The 20,561-nt window shown below is 46.8% G+C and overlaps 2 protein-coding genes across 2 annotated transcripts in view; one reads left to right on the top strand and one right to left on the bottom strand.

The window, feature by feature from the left end:
* The first annotated feature begins 2,625 nt into the window (after positions 1 to 2,625).
* On the top strand, positions 2,626 to 4,813 carry gadd45gip1 (growth arrest and DNA-damage-inducible, gamma interacting protein 1). The gene is made up of 2 exons (XM_041997060.1): positions 2,626 to 3,048; positions 4,087 to 4,813. Exons 1-2 carry the CDS (start codon positions 2,648 to 2,650, stop codon positions 4,376 to 4,378), a joined length of 693 nt encoding a protein of 230 aa, XP_041852994.1. The 5' UTR covers positions 2,626 to 2,647; the 3' UTR covers positions 4,379 to 4,813.
* A 69-nt stretch (positions 4,814 to 4,882) lies between these two features.
* The window catches only part of zgc:158403 (tetratricopeptide repeat protein 39A), a 30,867-nt gene continuing 15,188 nt past the window's right edge, over positions 4,883 to 20,561 (bottom strand). Inside the window, exon 18 of the mRNA XM_041997013.1 lies at positions 4,883 to 5,519. Coding sequence (XP_041852947.1) covers positions 5,414 to 5,519 — 106 coding nt within the window. The 3' untranslated portion in view covers positions 4,883 to 5,413. The remainder of the gene's footprint in view (positions 5,520 to 20,561) is intronic.

The following is a 20,561-nucleotide window of genomic DNA, read 5'->3' as shown; positions in this document are numbered from 1 at the left end:
TTACACTCAGTTTTGTTTGGAAAAGAATAAGTTCATTTTAAAGGTTATTTTATTGATTTGTTTTAGTTTTTCCGGCAAATGTTTAGATGTGAAATGAATTTTACTACTTCCAAGATGGAGGGCTGAAATATTTTTTAAAAAATGTTAATTATTTTATGTATATTTAATTGTTTCCTTGGCACTGAAAGCAATCAAGCCCTTTCGAATAGCTGCAACATATAATGATACAAGAGGTATTTCATGCTAATAGAAATATCCATATCCATATTTATGTGTACTGCAACCATATATTTTTCATGTAGAAATTATTAAAGTTCGATCGAAGTCCAAGGATGTACTGATTGTAAAATTAATAATACCAACACTAACCCCTTAAAGGCTGGCACAAGGAATAACGGACAGAAAATTCTATTTTTTGTTTATCATAAGACTATTTGGCCCTTTAACAAAATGTAAAAAATAAAAAAATAAATAATAAATAATTGCATACATGTACAGTACCATGAAATAAGAATTACTGTAGTTTTAAAGGTATCCACTGGGGGCAGAAGACAGGATTTTGAGACAAGGTTTTACCAAATGGTGATGAAACAGGTCTTAGAAACTGTATGTTATAAATATGATACATCAGGTTTTAAAGGGTTGATTACTTTAGTAGAGGGTGTGATGTGTTATCCATTAGCAACTTTGCAACACTCTTCTCTGCATGATCAGCTCCATCAGTTCTAAAACAATCCCAAAATCAGTCTACTTTCACTGTTTGTTTCCTGGAATCATAGAGTCTGAATTTGCTGCACAAACAGATGGTTGCAAATAAATTGTACTCTCCACCACAAACGTGTAGAAGATATGCAAAAGCTCTCCCCAAACACTAAAGGATGTGGGCTTACTCAAAAAGTAGTCTACTTTTACCCATCTTACAAACAGCCTCAGGGTTACATTTCCAGTCTAGCTTATTGTCCAGCAGAACATCCACACTCCAGACTTAGGACTTGTTTGAGTTTGAGGCTGAAAGTTTGTTTTCAAGTTCATTAGGTAAGAGTTAGTGTAAGAGTATGTGTGGTGTATTAGGAGGTAAAGACACCTTGTCTGGGTATTTGAACCACAACAGCACTGATGAAAGCATGAAATAGGAACAAAGAGAAAATGGTCATTGAAGAAAGTACAATTCCTGTCATTTAAATAGAAGAACAAACTTCTTTTAAAAGATATGTAATTTGTTTTTGAGACATGCACCCTTATATTCTGACCTGTAATGGTGGCTTAGATGATGTTCAAGGCCAACATGTCGTGCTTAAGTTTTCCTAAACCTATCAGCAAGTACCCTGCAACACTATTACACTAGAAATAAACTATTTTGCACAAATTTAATTTGTCTGGAAACACTGATTTACTTTGCAAAAGATAATCAAATCAGGTGAGTGTGTTCTATATAACTTCCCTAAACATGTCTCATCACAGCATCCATCCCTCCTACTCACATCCTCACTCAGAAATAGTTCTGTCATCTTGCCATTTCCTTATCGTCTAACTGTTAACAAGCCTATTTGCCTGTGACTGACGTTGATGTGATCCCTAAAGCTGCTGGCTTGGCACAGGATCGCTCCTAAGCCAAATTAAGCCTCTGTCATGCCCACCCCCACCTTCAGTCTAGTGCTACTCCTGCCATGGGAACCCTAAATCTTTAATGACGATGGAGAGCTCTGCACGCTCCCATAATACAAAAGCAATGACATCTGTCTCTGTAAGTGCTGCACTTCAGAGCAACTCCATTTGTTCTATCCAAACTTTCTGAAAGGAAATTAAATATAGAAGTTAAGGAAGGGTGAAGGAGCTTGGGAGGTTAAAGCTAAAATCCTTTTTTCTCAAAGGTTTATTCCTGCGCATGGTGGTCCCAAAATACTCAAATGTATTAAAAGCATCTCAGATCCCCATTCTTGCTTTGGTGCTCTGGCTATGGCCCACCTGCTCACAGCCATTTCAAAGTCAACTTGGGCCCCCTGCACTTATTTTAAATGCAAGACTGAAAGTCTATGTGAAGTATGACATTTGGTCTGAACAAAAAAGGAAAGATTTACAGGAAGTAAAGAAACAAATTGGGTATCATGACTAAAATTGTACTCTTTTGGGTGAGAGAGAAATGTGGGTCATATGTGGAATAAAGGGGAAAAATATCAATTAATGAACAAACAAGCAAACAAATGATCAAATATGCAAACCAATCATCTGAACAATCTCACAGTTAAAAAAAAAATTATGAACACAAGCTTGAAACGAGAGATAAACACACACATTTAAAAAACAAAGATTTTTTTTAGGTTTCATAAATGTTTTGGTTATATACTAAAAGATATTTATATTCTAAATCTCTGGCTTTTCATTCAGTGCCTGAAAAGATTTTAAAATGACTCCAAAAGTTGTTTTTGGTGAACTCTTTAACTTTTAATTAATTTATTTTGTAATCTTTTTTTTTCTTTTAAATCAAATTCGTGCCAAAACGCAAAAATTATTTGCTATTTCTTTATTTGTTTATCCTGTTACACTTCCGATTCCCTCCAGTCCAGTAGGTGGCGGTAATACATCTTTAATGATTAATAAACCCATTAGAAGAAGAATAACATCCGGGATCTTTCTATCCTGTGGAAATATGGCGACCTCCATGCTGTGTAGGAGGACGTTGGAATTATGTAGGACTTTAAAAGGACTTTCCTCCTCGATGGCTTTACTATCTGTGAACTATCAGCGTGGATCTATGTTACAGACAGCATGCTATAACCCAAAACCGCTAAAACTGAACCTTCGGGAACCTTACATCCCGGACAAGAATAACGTGAAGACGCCGGAGTGGCAGAAAACGGCCCAATACGATGCGAAGCTGTTCGGTCGGTACGGCTCGGCTTCGGGTATTGACTCTGCTTCTCTGTGGCCCAGCCATGAGCAGCTGGATGAAATTATCGCTGAAGAAAACGAATGGCATCCCTCACTAGAGGTTATGCTGAAGAACATAGAAGACAAGGCGAAGGAGGAAACTAAAAAACGACTAGCAAAGTAAGTCAGGCTAAGCCAACAGCCCGCTATGTGTGTTTGAATTGCTCTTTAAGAAATACACACTTAGAACCTGAGCAGTGAACGTGATTACCACAATAAGTTGGCATCATTTACCACTGCTCAGAATTTACTGATCAAGTTCCCTGAATGAAAACTAATCTGATCAATAAGAAATTAGGCTCAAAGACTATTGCGCATTTTGGGCACAACAGGTGTAAAGTGTTTACTCGTCAAGCACCAGGAGAAAATGGTCTCTCAGATATTGGAGCTGATGTATGTGTTCAAGTTGGAGCTGTTCTGTCCACCCAAGCTTTTGTTGCAACACGTGTGCAAGTACGTGTGACACACGAGAAAAGCGAGCAGATGTGTTGAGACGAGATACAGGCAGAAACAGATATTATAGTAATTTCTAATTTATACGTTTTTGTTAACAGGGTAAAGTAAAATATCTTACCAGAAACTGGTTAAATTTAACACCAGGTTACCTTAATATGAGAAATTAAATTCTCAGACTGTGACAGTAATTATTAAAGTAAATTTTCTTTAACCTATAGCTAAAAAATGTTTTAAAGTTGTTTGTAAATAAGATGAATCCAAAGTAAGACTGAAATAAATGGTTAATTATATTCCACAGGGTGCTTAAAGCTGGTGGGAGTCCTTAAAAAGGATTTTTTGCATACATAGCATATAGCATTTGCAGGTCAGTATAAACACTATTGTCAAGGTTGGAAAAATGCTTGAATTTTGAAAATAGAGCTTGAGGCTAATTGCTCTGCTTTTGTAATAAATTTGCCATCAGATTAAATACTTTTCCATTTAGATAAAGCAGCAGGATGGTCAGAATATCACTCAGCCCTAATCCAAACTTTTGTCTTGCAAAGGTTTTAATTTTACAGGTCAGTATAAACACCAGTAAATTACTATTTTAACAGCTTCAGTTCTCTTTGCTCAGTAAATTTCAAATAAAAAGTTTTTTCAAAGCACCAACTTCACAACTACAGCCGCTGTTGTATTAAATTTTCTTTGTTTCCATCACAGAGAGAAACTCATAGCAGAAAACATGGCCAAAATGCCCAAGATGGTCGCCGACTGGCGCAGAGAAAAAAGTGAGACCAAAAAGAAGCTGAAGGAGGAGAAGGCTCGGCGGGCAAAACTGCTGGCTCAAGCCAGGGAGCGTTTTGGTTACGCCATCGACCCCCGCAGCCCTAAGTACTTGGAAATGGTGGCCGAAATTGAGAAAGAAGAGAAGAAGAAAAAGAAATTATTAAAGCGCCGGCTGAGAGAGGAGCAGGCGGCAGCTCCAGTAACCCCTCCCACTGCCCCGTCTTAGCCCTGGACTGCGTCGTTTTAGATGCCTGTTTATTAGGGTTTCTCCTGCAGTCCTAAAACAACTTCTTAAAGAACTTCTTTCTGTTATGGGGTTGTAGTGCAAAGATATGCATTTTAAACCCCGTTTTAGTTAGAATCATCACAAACTACATCCACTCTGGCAGTCATGGTGTTGGTCCATTTTCATACAGTTTTCCTGATAAACTAACAGCCTCATGAAAAATATCAGCTGTTTCCAAGTTTATTAAGACTGTGGGTTTTCTACAGAGTCCAAGGATCTGTGCCAGGAAATAGTCACGAACATCTTCAAGACCTGGATTTGGAAAAAAGAAAAAAATGTTTTGCTGTTGGATTAAATTGTTTTACTCTTATTTGTATTTACTTTCCTTATCACCTCATATGCAATACCTTGAAATAAATATAAAATTCTTCAAGATTGTTTTCCTGTCTGAAATGGCTAATTTAAGAGTCCCGATGTCAGTAACAGTAAATACAAACATTAAAAGCACTTTTAAAAGCAATTTATTCATGCAAAAATATTTTTTTACATGGTCAAGTTTTCAGAAAATTCACATGATTGATTGCAACATTTCTCACTGTTTAACTTTGATTCATTCAGATACCAAGATTCACTTCCTTGGCTGTAGCAAGCTAACATAGTTTACACACCTACCCTAAAATGGGACACTAGTTACTCACAATGCATAGCCGTGGGGCATAAACCTTCTTACACCAACTATTTAAATGATTTTCTCTCAAAATTTTAATTTTATGCAACAATCAGAGCTCAGTAAACTTATGACATTTCTTACAAATCTTAATTACATTTAATTTTGTGCCTTCAGTTAAGATTTGGTGCTCAGTGTAAAAACATTTACATTTTAAATATTCATTTATATTATAAAATATCCACTGTATCTACAGTCTGTTATCCTTTGGTCACCATGGCAACGACATATCCATTCATTGAAAATATGCAGTTTTAAAAGCTGAGGCCACCGTGAGGAGCGTGTTGCAGTGATGAAGATGAACTCCCTCACATGTGGGTGTCTTCTTCACCAGGGTCAGCCTTGAGTTTAGCCAGAGCAGCATGTATCCTGAACTGCGTACGAGATTCCATCGAGTATTCTTTGTAGTTGTGTCTGTGAGTTGGAACAGTAGCAAAAATTTATATCAGCTTTGCACCATTTCTATCCAGAAACTTGCATCCGCTAGAGCTGCATGATAGAAATTAAACTGGTAGCTGGCATCTTTAAAGATGGTGAGCCTACACCAGGGGTGGAGAGCACTGGTCCTCCAGGGCTGCAGCCCTTCTGGTTTTAGGTGTGTCCATGCATTAACCCACCTGATTCAATTTAAATGCAATCAGCAGCTTATCAAGTTCTGCATAATGATTTATTAATTTGAATCAGGTGTGTTGGAGCATGTAAACATCTGAAACTTGCAGGACTGTGGGCCTTGAGGACCAGGGATCCCCACCACTGGTCTACATAGTATCATGACCAGACTGAGCAGAAATGATAACTTCAGTTTGTGTTTGAAGAGGCAGAGCGACCGCTAATGTTCACACAGTGAGTCAATTAGTTAAGTAAAAATTTTAGTAGAGATTAAAAGAAAAACCTCTCCTGGAGATGAAACAATAAATACAGGGAAACTTAACTGTTATATAAAAAACTTAATCACTGAGAAGGAATTATAAAAGTAATATAAAGTTAGTAACAAACCTTCTTACAATCAGTAAGAAAACTAATTTTAGGGTGGCTAAAGACCCCCTAAAATAAGCCTAACGATGCACATGTCATTAAACAAGCCAATGAATTGAGGAATTTCAGGGCATTAAGAACAAGGATGTAAACTTGAGACTGACCTTCCCTCATCGTCATGGTGCTCATCAATAGATGATAAAACACAATGGGTGACGGATCCCTGTGGGGAACCCTTGTCAAGTGCTACAATACAGGGTTACATTCACAAATCTCACTTCAAAGTTTTCTGTTCAAAAAAGAAGCCGGATGTTAAGCTTTTCCTGAGGTGGTGTCAACTTCTCTGGGCTTGGAGGCTTCTAAGATGGACCATCACAAAGAGGACATGCATACTGTGGTCAGACTGATTAGTATTGCTGATCAGTTTTGGGCAACAAGTCCAAAAGCCAGACTCTGTGATTGAATCGGGTGTTACCAAAGCTAATTTCCACTTCTATAATGACAACTAATAATCAGAGGGAGATTCAGAGCAACATGTGCTGCCTTTAAGATGTCCATGAATTTTTTCAAAAAGAAAATTCATAACTACCTTTTGGACAGATAAAAGAAATGACTGAGGAGGAGGAGGAGGAAGAGGGTAGTGGACTGACCGGACTGCAGTACAATAAAACACTACAGGGATAGCCCCACGCTGGCACAATGTAAAACCAGTGTAGAAAAGGCTGCCTAAAGGACTGACATTCTGGCCCTTTAGGGGGCGGAGCCTAGACTACCCATGAGCAGCTTGTCAGGCCAGAGAGGGGAGAAAGAGGAGACAACAAGAGGAATTTCTTGCAGTCCTAAGTTTAGTGTGGCAGTTTACTTCCTAGTTTGCAGTTTGTTTGTAACCCCACTTGGATGTTTGTGCGTGAAGTCAAGTAAGTGATGTTAAAGTTAGTAATACAGTTTATTTGGTAAATATACCTGTTCACTCACTTAATTGATGCCATGCGCTGTTCACATGAGCAGTCCATGTTTGCTACCATGCAGCTGGGAGCTGTTGTAGAAGAATTACCAAGAGCCCGGAATGAGTAAGAGTATATGAGGTTTATTACAGGAGAAGTATAAGAAAAATACAGTCCATACTTGCAAATTTGCAGGAGCTGTCTTGTTAACTCCGGGGGGCAAACAAGAGGACTCTGATTTGTTACATTTTAGGAATCAGTTTTATTCAACCTGATCCAAGCTGAAGGCCAGTCTCTGAACTGATAAAAGGAAGGAGAGACTGTGAGGCGCCCTTCCCTTATTGTCTCGCCCAAACAGGCTGATATTTTCTAAACAACTGTTCGTATCTAACCACTGCCCCGTCAGTCTCAACCTTTCCCCATATCTGGTCTGAGTCTGGAAGGAAAGTGGTCAGCCTGACCTCACACAAGAACACAACAGGAGAATAATAACTTCAATGTTCTATATAAGGAAAATACACATTATAAAATGTAATTGAGGATAATAAAGGAATAAATGTATCATATGAATAAAAGAATGATTCCACTTGTTATATGAGTAAATATGATCGATTACCATATGCATTAAAATACTTCCACAGTGTTCATGTAGGAAACTGCGTATTTGTGCCTTTATGCCGCAACTGCACCTGTGTTTGTATGAGTAGTTAGGTGCTGATATTATGTTATTTCTGTTTTAGAACCACAACCAATGACGTCCAGTGTGCATAAGGGACAAACTGTAAAGTTCAGTTGGCTTAATAAACCCTGCTTAAGTACAGCCGACTCATTCTTTGGAGTTCTAACCGGACTCACAACAGCGATTTGAACACTCCAACCAGCACAGCACTGTCACTATCTTTGGTCCTTTGAGCCGGATAAACAATTCACTGTTTGAAGAAGCAGAACCCAGAGTCAGCTACAACGTACCCCCGACCCAAACGAAACGTGTCAGTGCCTTCCTATTTGTCTGATTACGATCTGAGTGGACCGGCAGCGTAGGGTAAATTTCGACCATCAGTGGAGCCCACAATGTCAGAGCATCTAACCACAGGATCACCATCACCACCAGTTAGCCAGAGCTTCAATACGGTGAACTTGGAGGACGTCGAGGAGCAAGAACAGGCGTTTCACCAATCTAGGATGCAAGCCACCTGGGGGCAGCAGAACAGCCAAGTTTCTGAGTTTCATGCTGCAGCCCCACCCATCAGCCTCTGCTACCACCTCCTTTACCCCAAGTAGTATACAGTGGCAGTTATGGACACTCCCAACCCCCAACCAATTCCTTATTCTACCAAAAGCCACAATATCCGACATTCAGCTCCCAAGGAAACCTGGCACAAGATTTAGCTCGACCTAGAGTTCCCCCGGCTTCCGGAGGTCGTACCTATGATCCATACTATGCAGCCACACCTCACCAGGGTGCGCCCTCCTATGCAGGCAGAGGCTCTTCATTTCCACGAACTCCCTACTCTGATGAGCCCTGAAGAGAGATCACATACAGGGTGCCAAAGGCCACCATACCCAGCCTTACATCACCAAACCCCAGAGAGTTTACACGCATGAAAATCGCCTTGGAGAATCTGTTACCAGAGGATGCCACTGAGAGATACAAATATCAGATCCTCACAGACCACCTTAAGTGTGAAGAAGCTTCTCTCGTGGCAGACTCCTATTCTAACTCCTGGCAGCCCTACACAGACACAATGCTGGCTCTAACCAAGATGTATGGACAGCCACACAAGCTTGCTGTACAAAGGATTGCAGAATTAATGGACGGTCCTAATATACGCAATGGTGATGTTAAGAGCTTCAGACTGTTTACCCTCAATGTGCAGTCCCTAGTTGGCATGTTAGAACAACTGGGGCAGAGAGGCCAAGTAGAGTTAACCTGTGGCTCTCACATCTCCCGGCTGCTAAGTAAACTCCCTTACGATCTCAACGCCAGCTTTAAGAGATTTATCCACCCCCTGAGGCTGGCCATTCCTACCCTTGTTGACTTTGCTGATTGGCTGGAATATGAGCTAGAAGTTCAGGAAGACAGCATTAAGCCCCCCAAGAGAGAGGAGTCATGTAACAAGAAGTCTGATACCAGACGCGCTCCTAACCTCTCAAGTAAGTCTGCTACTATCCTCCTGAGCACTGAGAAGTCTTCAGGATCAAGTACTGTAACAGCGCCATCTGCACCTGAATATCCAACCAACAAGTCTAAGAAAGGGGAGAAGTTCACAGCCTACTGTCCCTATTGCGACAATGATAAGCATTTTCTGAACAACTGTTCCAACTTTAAGGATTTGACTAAAGAACAAAAGGGGACATGGATCAAAGTGAATAATAAGTGCTGGCGTTGCGGACGCAATTATCATGCTGCAAAGTGCACTCTTAAAGCTCCATGTAAGACCTGTGGTCAGAAACACCTGCTAGTGCTGCATGAGGTGAATGAGAGAGAAGAGGGGGAACAGGCACTGGTTCCACCGTCACCAGAGAACTGCCTGGTAAACACTGCCAACAAAATCATGTATGTGGACCGCCCAGTCTATGACTGTAAAGTGCTACTGAAGATCATTAAGGTGTTTCTGAGAAACGGTGACAAATCTCTAGAGACGTATGCTATTTTAGATGATGGATCTGAGAGGACAATACTGCTTCAGTCTGCTGCCAAACAGTTGGGCCTCAAGGGAACTAAAGAGGTGTTAGCTCTCCGTACAGTCAGACAGGAAGTGGAGAAGCTCCACGGGGTGACTGTGTCTTTCACTATTTCTCCAGCCGCTAATCCTGACAAGGTGTACAGTATCCAGCATGCCTTCACAGCCGAGCAACTGAGTCTAGCAGAGCATTCCCATCTAGTTGCCTCTCTCCAGCAGAAGTATAAACATCTGTCAGGTTTGCCCCTCCCACCTCTAAACAAAGTCTACTACTGATTGGCACCAACTACACCCACCTCATTACAGCTATAGAGCCAGTCAGACTAGGACCACCTGGCGGGCCAGCAGCTGTGAAGACGCTCCTCGGATGGACCTTACAGGGACCAGCCCAAGCCATTAAGTCCAGTCCTATAGTAAGTTACTGTCTCTTCATGTCTGCACAATCACACACAGAGCTGGTTTCATGTGTAGAAAAGTTATGGCAGACGGATGTACTCCCTTACCGCAGTGAAAAGTTAGCGGTCAGGTCACGACAGGACCAGGAAGCTGTTAAACTCCTTCAAGAACATACAGTAAGAGTTAATGTTGCACTGAGCGTTAAGCCACACCCCTCCTTCGGGTCAAGAACATGCCTGTACTTAAAGCCACTCCAGAAGCAGTGTTGCCACTCCTGCGAGGGACAGAGAAGCGCTTAAGCAAATCCCCAGAACACGCTGCTGCCTATCAGAGGGAGATCGAGAAGCTCGTAAAGGCTGGTTATGTTGTGAAGTTGTCAGACTACCAAGTGGAGAGCAGTCCTGAAGCTTGGTATATACCCCACACAATGAGAAGAATCGGGTAGTGTGGGGAAGTTACGACCCCCGGTTGCTGACTCAGAAAGGGTGACTGACCGATGCAGGGCTTCGGTGAGAAAGCTGACACGTCATCCAAGGAGTTTTGACTCTTTACTTGAGAGCAGCCAGATACAACATTATAATCATGAGCAGGCAGGATAAACAGTGTAGGCTGTTTTAGGCAGTTTCTGGAATGTAACAGAAAGGGGACGTATTGGTCACAATTCCTTATCACATTCGAGATTATTGACTGATTGACATCATTACAACATAAACCGTAACGTAGTGCGCAGAACCGGAAGTTAGCTACTACTGTACATGGCTAACGGCTAATCCACAACATAACATCGGCGGTAATCTCACATACACCCGAGTGTAAACATATAACAGACTAAACAACATTAGTAATTATAACAGGTCATATTCATACTCTACTTTCTCCAGATATGAACATAACTTACGTTGTCAAGGACTGCATTAAGGCGCTGAACGCATCGTAAGAATTACGTGCCGAACCGGAAGCGGAACTACTCAAACTAATGCAACGTAAACCGCTTCCTTCAAAATAAACACAAGTCCGTCACTTGGAGAATTCACAACAGCCGCCCCCACATTCACTGGTGAATGTGTAAGACCACGGATTCTTCAAGTGTCCTCAGCTTCCTCCTGAAGCTCGGGAAGCTGGATGAGCTTGGCCACCGGTCTTACGTAGATCCTATCTCGGACCTGGACCTCCGCCGTCCTCACGCAGCCGTCCGGACCAGCAATCGCCTTAACCACCCGCCCGATCGGCCAGTGAGCTCGTGGAGTCGATGAGTCGACGACCAGCACGGTAGTACCTGCTGCAAGATTCTCCGACGACCTCTGCCACTTCTGCCGTGTCTGCAGATGCAGCAAGTAGTGCTTCGTGAAGTGGGACCAGAACTGGTCCACCAACGCCTGGCAATGTCTCCATCTGCGTCGCCCAATGTCCGTTGGGGCATATGCCACCTGAGGCAGAGCTGCATCCCGCCGCCCCATGAGGAGAATGTTCGGAGTGACTGGGTCCGGATCTGCCACATCGGCTGACACGTAGCCGAGTGGCTTAGAGTTCAGGATACCCTCCACCTCCACCAACACCGTGTGCAGCACGTCCTCTGACACGGATTGGTTGCCCACAGCAACCTGAAGGGCAGATTTAACAGAGCGTATCTCTCTCTCCCACGCCCCCCCGAAATGAGGAGCGTTCGGCGGATTGAACCTGAAGGCTATCTGGTATTCCGCTAGCTGGTCCCTCAGCCTTGGCTCCAGAGCGGCGAAGGCCTCCCTGAGCTCTCTCTCAGCTCCACGAAAGTTAGTGCCACAGTCGGAGAGCACCTCCTTTGGCCGCCCCCTCCTAGCAATGAAGCGGCGAAGGGCGAGGAGAAAAGCATCCGCATCTATGGAGTTCAGAACCTCTATGTGAATCGCCCTTGTGGTGAGGCACTTGAAGATCACGCCCCAGCGCTTTTCTGCTCTTCTGCCCACCTTCACTGAATAAGGCCCGAAGCAGTCAGTCCCAGTCGAATAGAAGGCCGGGCAAAGGAGCCTGAGCCGCTGCGGGGGCAGATCCGCCATTTGTGGCACCTTTGGTTGAGCTCTCCAGCGCTGGCAGGCGGAACAGTTAAGCTGATGATGCCTGACGGCTTGCCGTCCGCGCAGGATCCAGTATTGTCGCCGTAGCTCCGCGTAGACTCGTTCTGTGCCCGGGTGCAGCAGACGTTTATCCATGTCTTTAATGAGGAGCTTGACGGCCGAAGTCTTAGGGTCTAGTACAATCGGGTGGATCTCCCCGATGTTGGGGTCGCGCAGCCTGCGCAGTCTCCCTCCCACCCGAATGAGACCTGTCTCGGTGTCCCACTCTGGGGCAAGGTTGAGCAAACGGCTGTTGCTTGGTATGGGTCTCTGTGCCGCGAGGGCAGCAATTTCACCTGGGAAACTCTGGCGCTGGCACCCCCTCAACAGCAGGACCTCCGCCTCTCTGTGACTGAGAAGTTGGCGCGTGGGGTCCTCTGCCGCCGCCCCGTGCGCCTGCCGCATTGCTTCCACCAGCTCCTTCCAAGTGTTGTACTCAGCGGCGTCGGGTAACTCCTCGTTGGACTCCGCAGCCAGGAAGTGGCAGGAAGCAGTACTTCTCAGTTCTGAGGAGCTCAGTGCTGGATTTGAGTGGGGTCTCTTCGGCCAGTGCTCCTCACTCTGTTTTAGGAACGCTGGCCCTTGACTCCAGCGACCCGGCCCTGCTAGCTCCTGTAGCGGCTTCCCTCTGGTTATGTCGTCCGCCGGGTTGTTCAGACTGTCAACATACCGCCAGGCTTGCTGATCGGTTAACTCTTGGATCTCCGCCACGCGTGTCCCAACAAACACCTTGTATCGGCAGGACGCTGACTGGAGCCAGTCCAGCACCGTGGTGGAGTCAGACCACAATGTCACATGTCGAATGGTAAGTGTTAGCTCGGTCTCGATGAGCTTAAACAGCTGGGCACCGGCGAGGGCTGCGCAGAGTTCTAGGCGGGGTATGGACTGCTGCCGTTTTGGGGCGACCCTGGACCTGGCCATCACGAAGGAGACGTGGATGTTGTCCCCGATGTTCACGGCGAGATACGCCACCGCTCCATATGCTCGCTCCGAGGCGTCGCAGAAGATATGGAGATCATATCTTGCGTCCAAACCTTCAGCAGGAAGTGGCGAGTAGCAGCGGGGGATGGACACGGATCGAAGGTGCGCCAGCTCGCTTTCCCAGGTCCGCCAGGCTGCTTGGAGGGCTAGAGGTAAGTCCGGGTCGTCCCAACCGCGCTGTTTGTGCCAGAGCTGTTGGATTAGCACCTTGGCCCGGGTGGTGTATGGCACCACGAACCCTAGGGGGTCATATTGGCTGGCTAGTACCTGGTAGGCGGTCCTCATCGTCAGTGCCGGGTACTCGATAGCTCGGTACTGGTAGCCAAGCGTGTCGGTGGCACAGTTCCATCTCAGGCCCAACGTGGGTTCGAGCGGGTCGGTGCGGCTCTGGCTGAACCACCGCTCTGTCGCCGATGATCTAGCGTCGGTGGGGAGGTGTGCCACCACCGCTGGTTGGTTGCTGGCCCACTGCCTGAGGTCGAATCCGCCATCTGCTAACACGGTGCGCAGCTGGTCGACCTGCTGCTTGGCTGCCGATGCCGTCGGGAAGCTCGCGAGGTGAATTTGGTGGAACATCGCTCGGATGTCCCCGCTTACTGCAATCCGATGCTGTCTGAACCGGATGAGGACACCAACTAGCGATGGTCCCAACGCAGGCCCGGGCAGCAGTTGTTCATTCAGGGAGGTGTTCTGATGCCTGAACGAGCAGTTGAAGACCAGGCGTGACTTGTTGTTGTGGCTCACAAGGTGATGGGGAATATACCATGCCTCCGCCGACTGCTCTACCTCCTTCGTTTGGAGTTTCCTGACGTATCCTGCTTGGACAAGTTTGGTGATTTCAGCTGAGTAGATTGTAGCTGTCGCCGGGTCCCTCGCGAGGCGCCTTTCGGTGGCCCGGAGGTGAGCCATGACTGAGTGTACACTGCTGTTGAGCCTGGGCGCTTCCAACCTACGCAGGAGGGGGGTGGCGTACCGTCGGACCCCCCCTGCTGGTAGTCGCTGGGTCTTTGTCTCCAGCATATCCATGGCGTCCTTGTCCTCTCGTGAGCGAACAACCAGTTTTTCATTTCGAAAGGGCAAAATGTCCCATTGCCACAGCCTCTCGACGTTCTGGTGCAGCAAGTCATCGGGGCTGGCCTGTGCGGCGAACAGACACTGTGTCTCTGAGGTTGGCTCCGATGTACACCTCCCAGCTCCTTGCAAAGCCCATCCCAGAGCTGTGCGGATGGCTATGGGCCCGCCCGGACCCTTACGGGTTGATCCCGTGGCGGTAATGAGGTGCGCATGATCTGAGCCGAGCAGCACTAAGGGGCGTACTCTTGTGAATGATACTAGTGGTACGCTGCGTAGATGGGGGTATCGTTTCTGTAACAGCTGCACGGGGTAGGTCTGTTCCACTAGATCTAGGCCTGCGGCAGTATACGCCCCCTGCACCCTAAACCGCCTCCGTGGTCTATCTCTGGGGGAGATTTGAAAGTCGACCCTTGACCCTCGCAGGTGTGTGACGTCTGTCCGTATGGTGCGTAGGGTGAGGGTCTCCTGCTCACCCTCCAACCGAAGCTGCTGTACTGCTGCGGGTAGTATCATAGTTCGCTGTGCCCCATCATCCAGTATGGCGTACGTTTCCATGGAGCTAGAGCCGCTGTGTAGCTGGACGGGAACTACCTTTAGGAACACCTTACTAGAGGTTATACTGGGCGTCAGATAGATGCGGCTCTCGGGTGCCTGTGGCCTTTGTTCGGTGGGACGTCGCCGAGCGACGTTGTGCAGTACTTGTAGGTGGATCTCACCGCAGTCGCTACAGGGCTTCTTGAGATCACAAGATTCGGATGAGTGGGTGCGTGCGCATTTCCAGCAGCGTCTCCCTTCCAATATCCACCGCTCCAGCTCTGCCACTGGTTGCGCCTTAATGTTGGGGCAGCGGCTGATATAATGTTCTTTGCTGCCGCAGAAAATGCAATGCACCTTCGATGGCCGCTTGTGGCCGGCTGCTGCTTCTTTACCTGGGCCGCTCAGCTGATCGGGCTCCCCACCATGATACACGGCTACGCTCTGACCTTTGCTCTTTACGGGGGCTCTTTCCCTCCCGCTGCTGGGGGGTCTTTCGGGCTGATAACGCTGTACTAATCTGTCGGACAGCCGCTGTTGCTGAGCTTTACTCTGAAGCCAGTTATTCAGGTCTCGTAAGTTGTAGGGGTTGAGGCTCACGGTGTTGAGCTTGCCCTGCTGCTGTAGGTAGTCGATGAACCCATCTCGATGATATTTGGGGAGCTTACTGAGCAGGCGGTCGACGTGTGAGCAGCAGCTGAGTTCCACCCCCTGAGGCCCCTCCAGTGACAACAGCATGCTGACCAGGAGGTGGACTCTGAGGGCGAAGCTTTGGAAGGTGCGTGCATCGCCCGACCTCACGTCAGGTGCGGTGAGGATGGCTGCTATCTCGCTCTGGGCTAGCTGGTGTGGCTGGCCATACTGCAGCTGTAGTGCGTGCATGGTGGCTGTGTATGGGCGTGAGTCATGTCTGCAGGCCTGGCCAATCATTTGCGCCTCTGGGAGCTTAAGGTGTTCAAGCAGCACGTGGTATTTATATTTCTCAGTCAGTTCTGGGTAGGGCTCAAGTAAATTGTCCATGGCTAACTTCAGGTTAGCGAACTCTTTCTCACTGTCCACGGTGAAGTCTGGGATCTTTGGCTTGGGGACGCCGTATAGGGAGCGTGTTTGCAGGCTGATGTGGGGCGATGCCCCGGGTGCACTGGCGGGGTACTGTGTGGTGCCCGCCGCTCGGGGGTTAGCCATGAGCGGAGCTGGTGGGAGCTGCATAGCTGGGCCCTGGATATGGGTGAAGTCGGGTAGTGGATAACCCCCTGACAGTGGTGCCCTGTGTTGTCGGGCAATGTCGGTGTACGGCAGAGCATTGACGGCCCCGCCTGGCTGGTATAGGCTCCCCGGGGAGGGTCTGTCCTCCCACTCGTATGGTCTGGTTGCCCGTGAGGGTACGGGAGTTGGCTTGATAAGCTGTGGCGAGAACGGGGTTGGCGTCACCACGCCATATGAGATGCTGGAATAAGGGGATTCCGTTCGTGTTGGGGGACACGGATGTATTGGCATAAATGCCGAATCTGTGGCGTTGCCGGCAGTTACAGGGGGGGAGTCTCTCAGAGCAGTCTCCACCTTTCCGATGATTGTCTCGTTCGCTGAGGCGTGTAGTTCTGTGGGGTGCTTCTGGTGCACGCGATTGTCCGCTGGCGGTGGGCGCTCGGCTGAGTGTGCGGGCGAGGGAGGACATTGGGGCGGCCGTAATATGGCAGGGGGTGTTGTGCCTTTCACGGCCTGATCCTCCTCCATTCTCCCTTCGTACTCTTCCTCTTCATCCTGCAGGAACGTGTTGATGTGCTCTAGTAGCTCCTGGCGGCGGCGTTGTCGGTATTCGTACTGGCGGAGCTGGTGGGCGACACGAGCCATTTTAGCTTTCTCCTCCTCCTCACTCCTAGAGATGGTTGCCGCCAGTTGCCTGAGTGATGCAGAGCTCAGTGGATCGGCGGGGCTGCAGTAGTTTGAAGGCCTGTTGTCCTCAAGATGGGGACCAGCGTCCGCTCGCCTACTGTCTGCTGTGGCGGTTGCTCCTCTCTGCTCCTCATGCCCTCCGTTGCTGGGCTGGGAGGAAAGGGCGGCTCCACGCTGATGGTAGGCGAGGACGTAGTCTTCCAGATGCCTGGGCGTGCGGCGCTGTCTAGCATGCTGCTCTATAATATTAGTCTGTGGGAGTCGTGTCACGTCCTCCTCTGATGACATGTTCTGCAGCAGGCAGTATCCGGCTCGAAGGACCACTGTGTGGGGAAGTTACGACCCCCGGTTGCTGACTCAGAAAGGGTGACTGACCGATGCAGGGCTTCGGTGAGAAAGCTGACACGTCATCCAAGGAGTTTTGACTCTTTACTTGAGAGCAGCCAGATACAACATTATAATCATGAGCAGGCAGGATAAACAGTGTAGGCTGTTTTAGGCAGTTTCTGGAATGTAACAGAAAGGGGACGTATTGGTCACAATTCCTTATCACATTCGAGATTATTGACTGATTGACATCATTACAACATAAACCGTAACGTAGTGCGCAGAACCGGAAGTTAGCTACTACTGTACATGGCTAACGGCTAATCCACAACATAACATCGGCGGTAATCTCACATACACCCGAGTGTAAACATATAACAGACTAAACAACATTAGTAATTATAACAGGTCATATTCATACTCTACTTTCTCCAGATATGAACATAACTTACGTTGTCAAGGACTGCATTAAGGCGCTGAACGCATCGTAAGAATTACGTGCCGAACCGGAAGCGGAACTACTCAAACTAATGCAACGTAAACCGCTTCCTTCAAAATAAACACAAGTCCGTCACTTGGAGAATTCACAACAGGTAGTGTACAACTACTCATTCCAATACCAAGGCCATAACCTCAACCAGCTCCTTTCACCAGGTCCCACTCTCGGCCCTCCCCTGCTAACTGTGCTGCTACGCTTCAGGGAGCATGCTGTGGCTTTCAGGGGTGACATACGGGGTATGTTCCACTAAGTGACGCTCCTACCGGCAGATCGACCACTGCTACGGTTTGTGTGGCGGGACATGAAGAGAGACAAACCCCCTGCTGTTTACGAGTGGCAAGTACTTCCTTTTGGAACTACTTGCAGCCCTTGCTGCACAACGTTTGCTCTGCAGAAACATGTCACAGACCACAGTCAGCCAGGAGAAGACGTGTGGGTTGTCATCAACAAATCCTTCTATGTGGACAATTGTTTGCAGAGTCTCACATGCCCTGTAGCCGCCAACAGCCTTGTTGACAAACTCCGCCACCTTCTGGCTGATGGGGGATTCGAACTGAGGCAGTGGGCAAGCAACAAGGCAAGTGTCATCGACCATCTTCCTCCAGACCTCAGATCTCAGACCTACAACAAGCCCAAAGCGAGTCATTCCCGGAAGAAGTCACCCAGTTCAAGGCTGGCAAACCAATTGCCAAATCCAGTCGCCTTCTTCTACTTGCACCTGAGTTTGATGAGAAAACAGAGCTTATCCGAGTTGGAGGCCGTCTTCGACGTAATCCTGTTCTGGCTGGAGATGAGGTGCACCCGATTGTTCTTGATACCAGACACACTCTGACCCGACTCCTCATTCATTCCCTCCACCAGAAAGGGTGTTCGCTGAGATCAGATGGAGATACTGGGTAATACGTGGAAGGGAAGCAGTACACCGCCATCAAAGATCCTGTGCTGAGTGCAGGAAGTGGAAAGGTCACCCAAATCCACCCCGGATGGCAGACCTCCCTTCAGCCAGACTGCGCCTCTTCAAGCCGGCATTCTATTCCACAGGTGTAGACTGCTTTGGACCATACACAGTCAAGATTGGACGCAGGAATGAAAAAAGGTGGGGAATATTGTTTAAGTGTCTCACTACCCGAGCAGTTCATCTTGACCTGATCCCCAGGATGGACACAGATGCGTTTCTGATGGCCCTAAGACGCTTTATAGCTAGGCGCGGGAAAGCCAAGGAGATTCTCTGTGACCAGGGGACAAACTTTCGGGGAGGAGAACGCGAGCTACAGGAGACATTCCAAGAACTTCACCCAAAACTCAAAGAACAGCTTGCTTGCCAGCAAATCCAGTTTGCCTTCAACCCCCCTGGATCCCCACACTTCGGAGGGTGCTGGGAGCGGGAAATTCGGTCACTGAAGACGGCTCTTTGTGTCACTATTGGTGCCCAAACAGTCACTAAGGAGGTGTTAATTACCGTTCTGAGATTGAGGGGGATGCTCAATTCCAAACCCCTAGGCTACACCTCATCAGAAGTAGCGGATCCTGACCCCGTTACACCCAACCGTCTCCTCATGGGGCGGCGGGATGCCTCACTGCCCCAAGTTGTCTATGAGGGCCCAGACACTCTCGGACAAAGAAGATAGAGGCATAGCCAAATCCTGGCTGACCATTTCTGGCAACATTTCCTGAGGTACTACCTGCCTGGACTCCAAGCCCGCCAGAAATTTGTGGACAACCAGCTACCGCGGGCCCTGTGGCCTGTGGGTAAAGTCTCTCAGGTTTTCTCTGGACCAGACACGCAGATCAGATCAGTTGAAGTGATTGTAAAGGAGAGAACCTACGTCCGTCCAGTGGCTAGACTTTTAAGCCTGCCTGCCTTGCCTAAGGACAATTAATCACCCCTTTAGCCAGCCCTTTTAGTTGTTCATATTCACAGGCGAATATGGGGGCGGCTGTAGAAAAGGCTGCCTAAAGGACTGACATTCTGGCCCTTTAAGGGGCGGAGCCTAGACTACCCATGCAGCTGTGTGTTCATGTAGGAAACTGCTTATTTGTGCCTTTATGCCGCAACTGCACCTGTGTTTGTATGATTAGTTAGGTGCTGATATTATGTTATTTCTGTTTTAGAACCACAGCCAATGACCTCCAGTGTGCATAAGGGACAAACTGTAAAGTTCGGTTGGCTTAATAAACCCTGCTTAAGTACAGCTGACTCATTCTTTGGAGTTCTAACAGGACTCACAACAGCGATTTGAACACTCCAACCAGCACGGCACTGTCACTAACTTTCAACCAGTTTGTAGGAAAAATGGGATTTAATTACACCAGAAAAGCTCCATAACATAATATCCGCAGTCAGAATGTCTTTGAATTGTTTTGAGAAGAAAAAGAAGCTCTGGCAGGTTTTAATGTGTTGAAGGCCTAAAATGTCAAAATGATGTGTTAAGAAATTAAGTTAATTTGATAGGGAAGAAATAAAATCATGAAATGTCTTTATCTTATAATATCGAAAATAAAATAAATTCACATTTCTGCATAATTTAAAGGCATCCATAAATAAAGTAAAGCCTAATTTATTATATATTAATTATACCTAATTTATTTATACATGAATGCATCTATAAGTAGATCTATTTTATCATGATATAGTTATACAAAAAACAGAATGTAGATTTTACACAGTATTCTGAAACAGCATACTGCAAAAACCTAAAATACAACCACTTTAAGGTTTTTAAGAAATGCATTGCAGCAGTTCCTGGTGATCATGTTAAGAGTGTCACGGTTTGTTCAGCCCTAAACTGCAGGAGATCCAGGCGTCTTGATAACTTGCCAGGACCAATATGGCGGCACAGTTGACGGACCAATGTATGGACCAATGTGGCATCTAAGTGTGTGTATATATATAGTGTGTGTATATATATATATATATATATATATATATATGGTTAGGACAAAGTTTTTAGTAATGCTTGTTTTGAATTATGTAGCAATGATGACTTAAACTTCATCCCTGACTCTGCAGGGTGCATCTTTCCTTTCGGTCCATAATCTACTCATTTTTCTGTTCACAC

This window comes from Melanotaenia boesemani, chromosome 2 (genome assembly GCF_017639745.1).
Source record: "Melanotaenia boesemani isolate fMelBoe1 chromosome 2, fMelBoe1.pri, whole genome shotgun sequence".
Lineage (NCBI taxonomy): Eukaryota > Metazoa > Chordata > Actinopteri > Atheriniformes > Melanotaeniidae > Melanotaenia > Melanotaenia boesemani.
The sequence above is the reverse complement of the archived record's forward strand: the minus strand, read 5'-3'. Positions and strand labels throughout refer to the sequence as shown.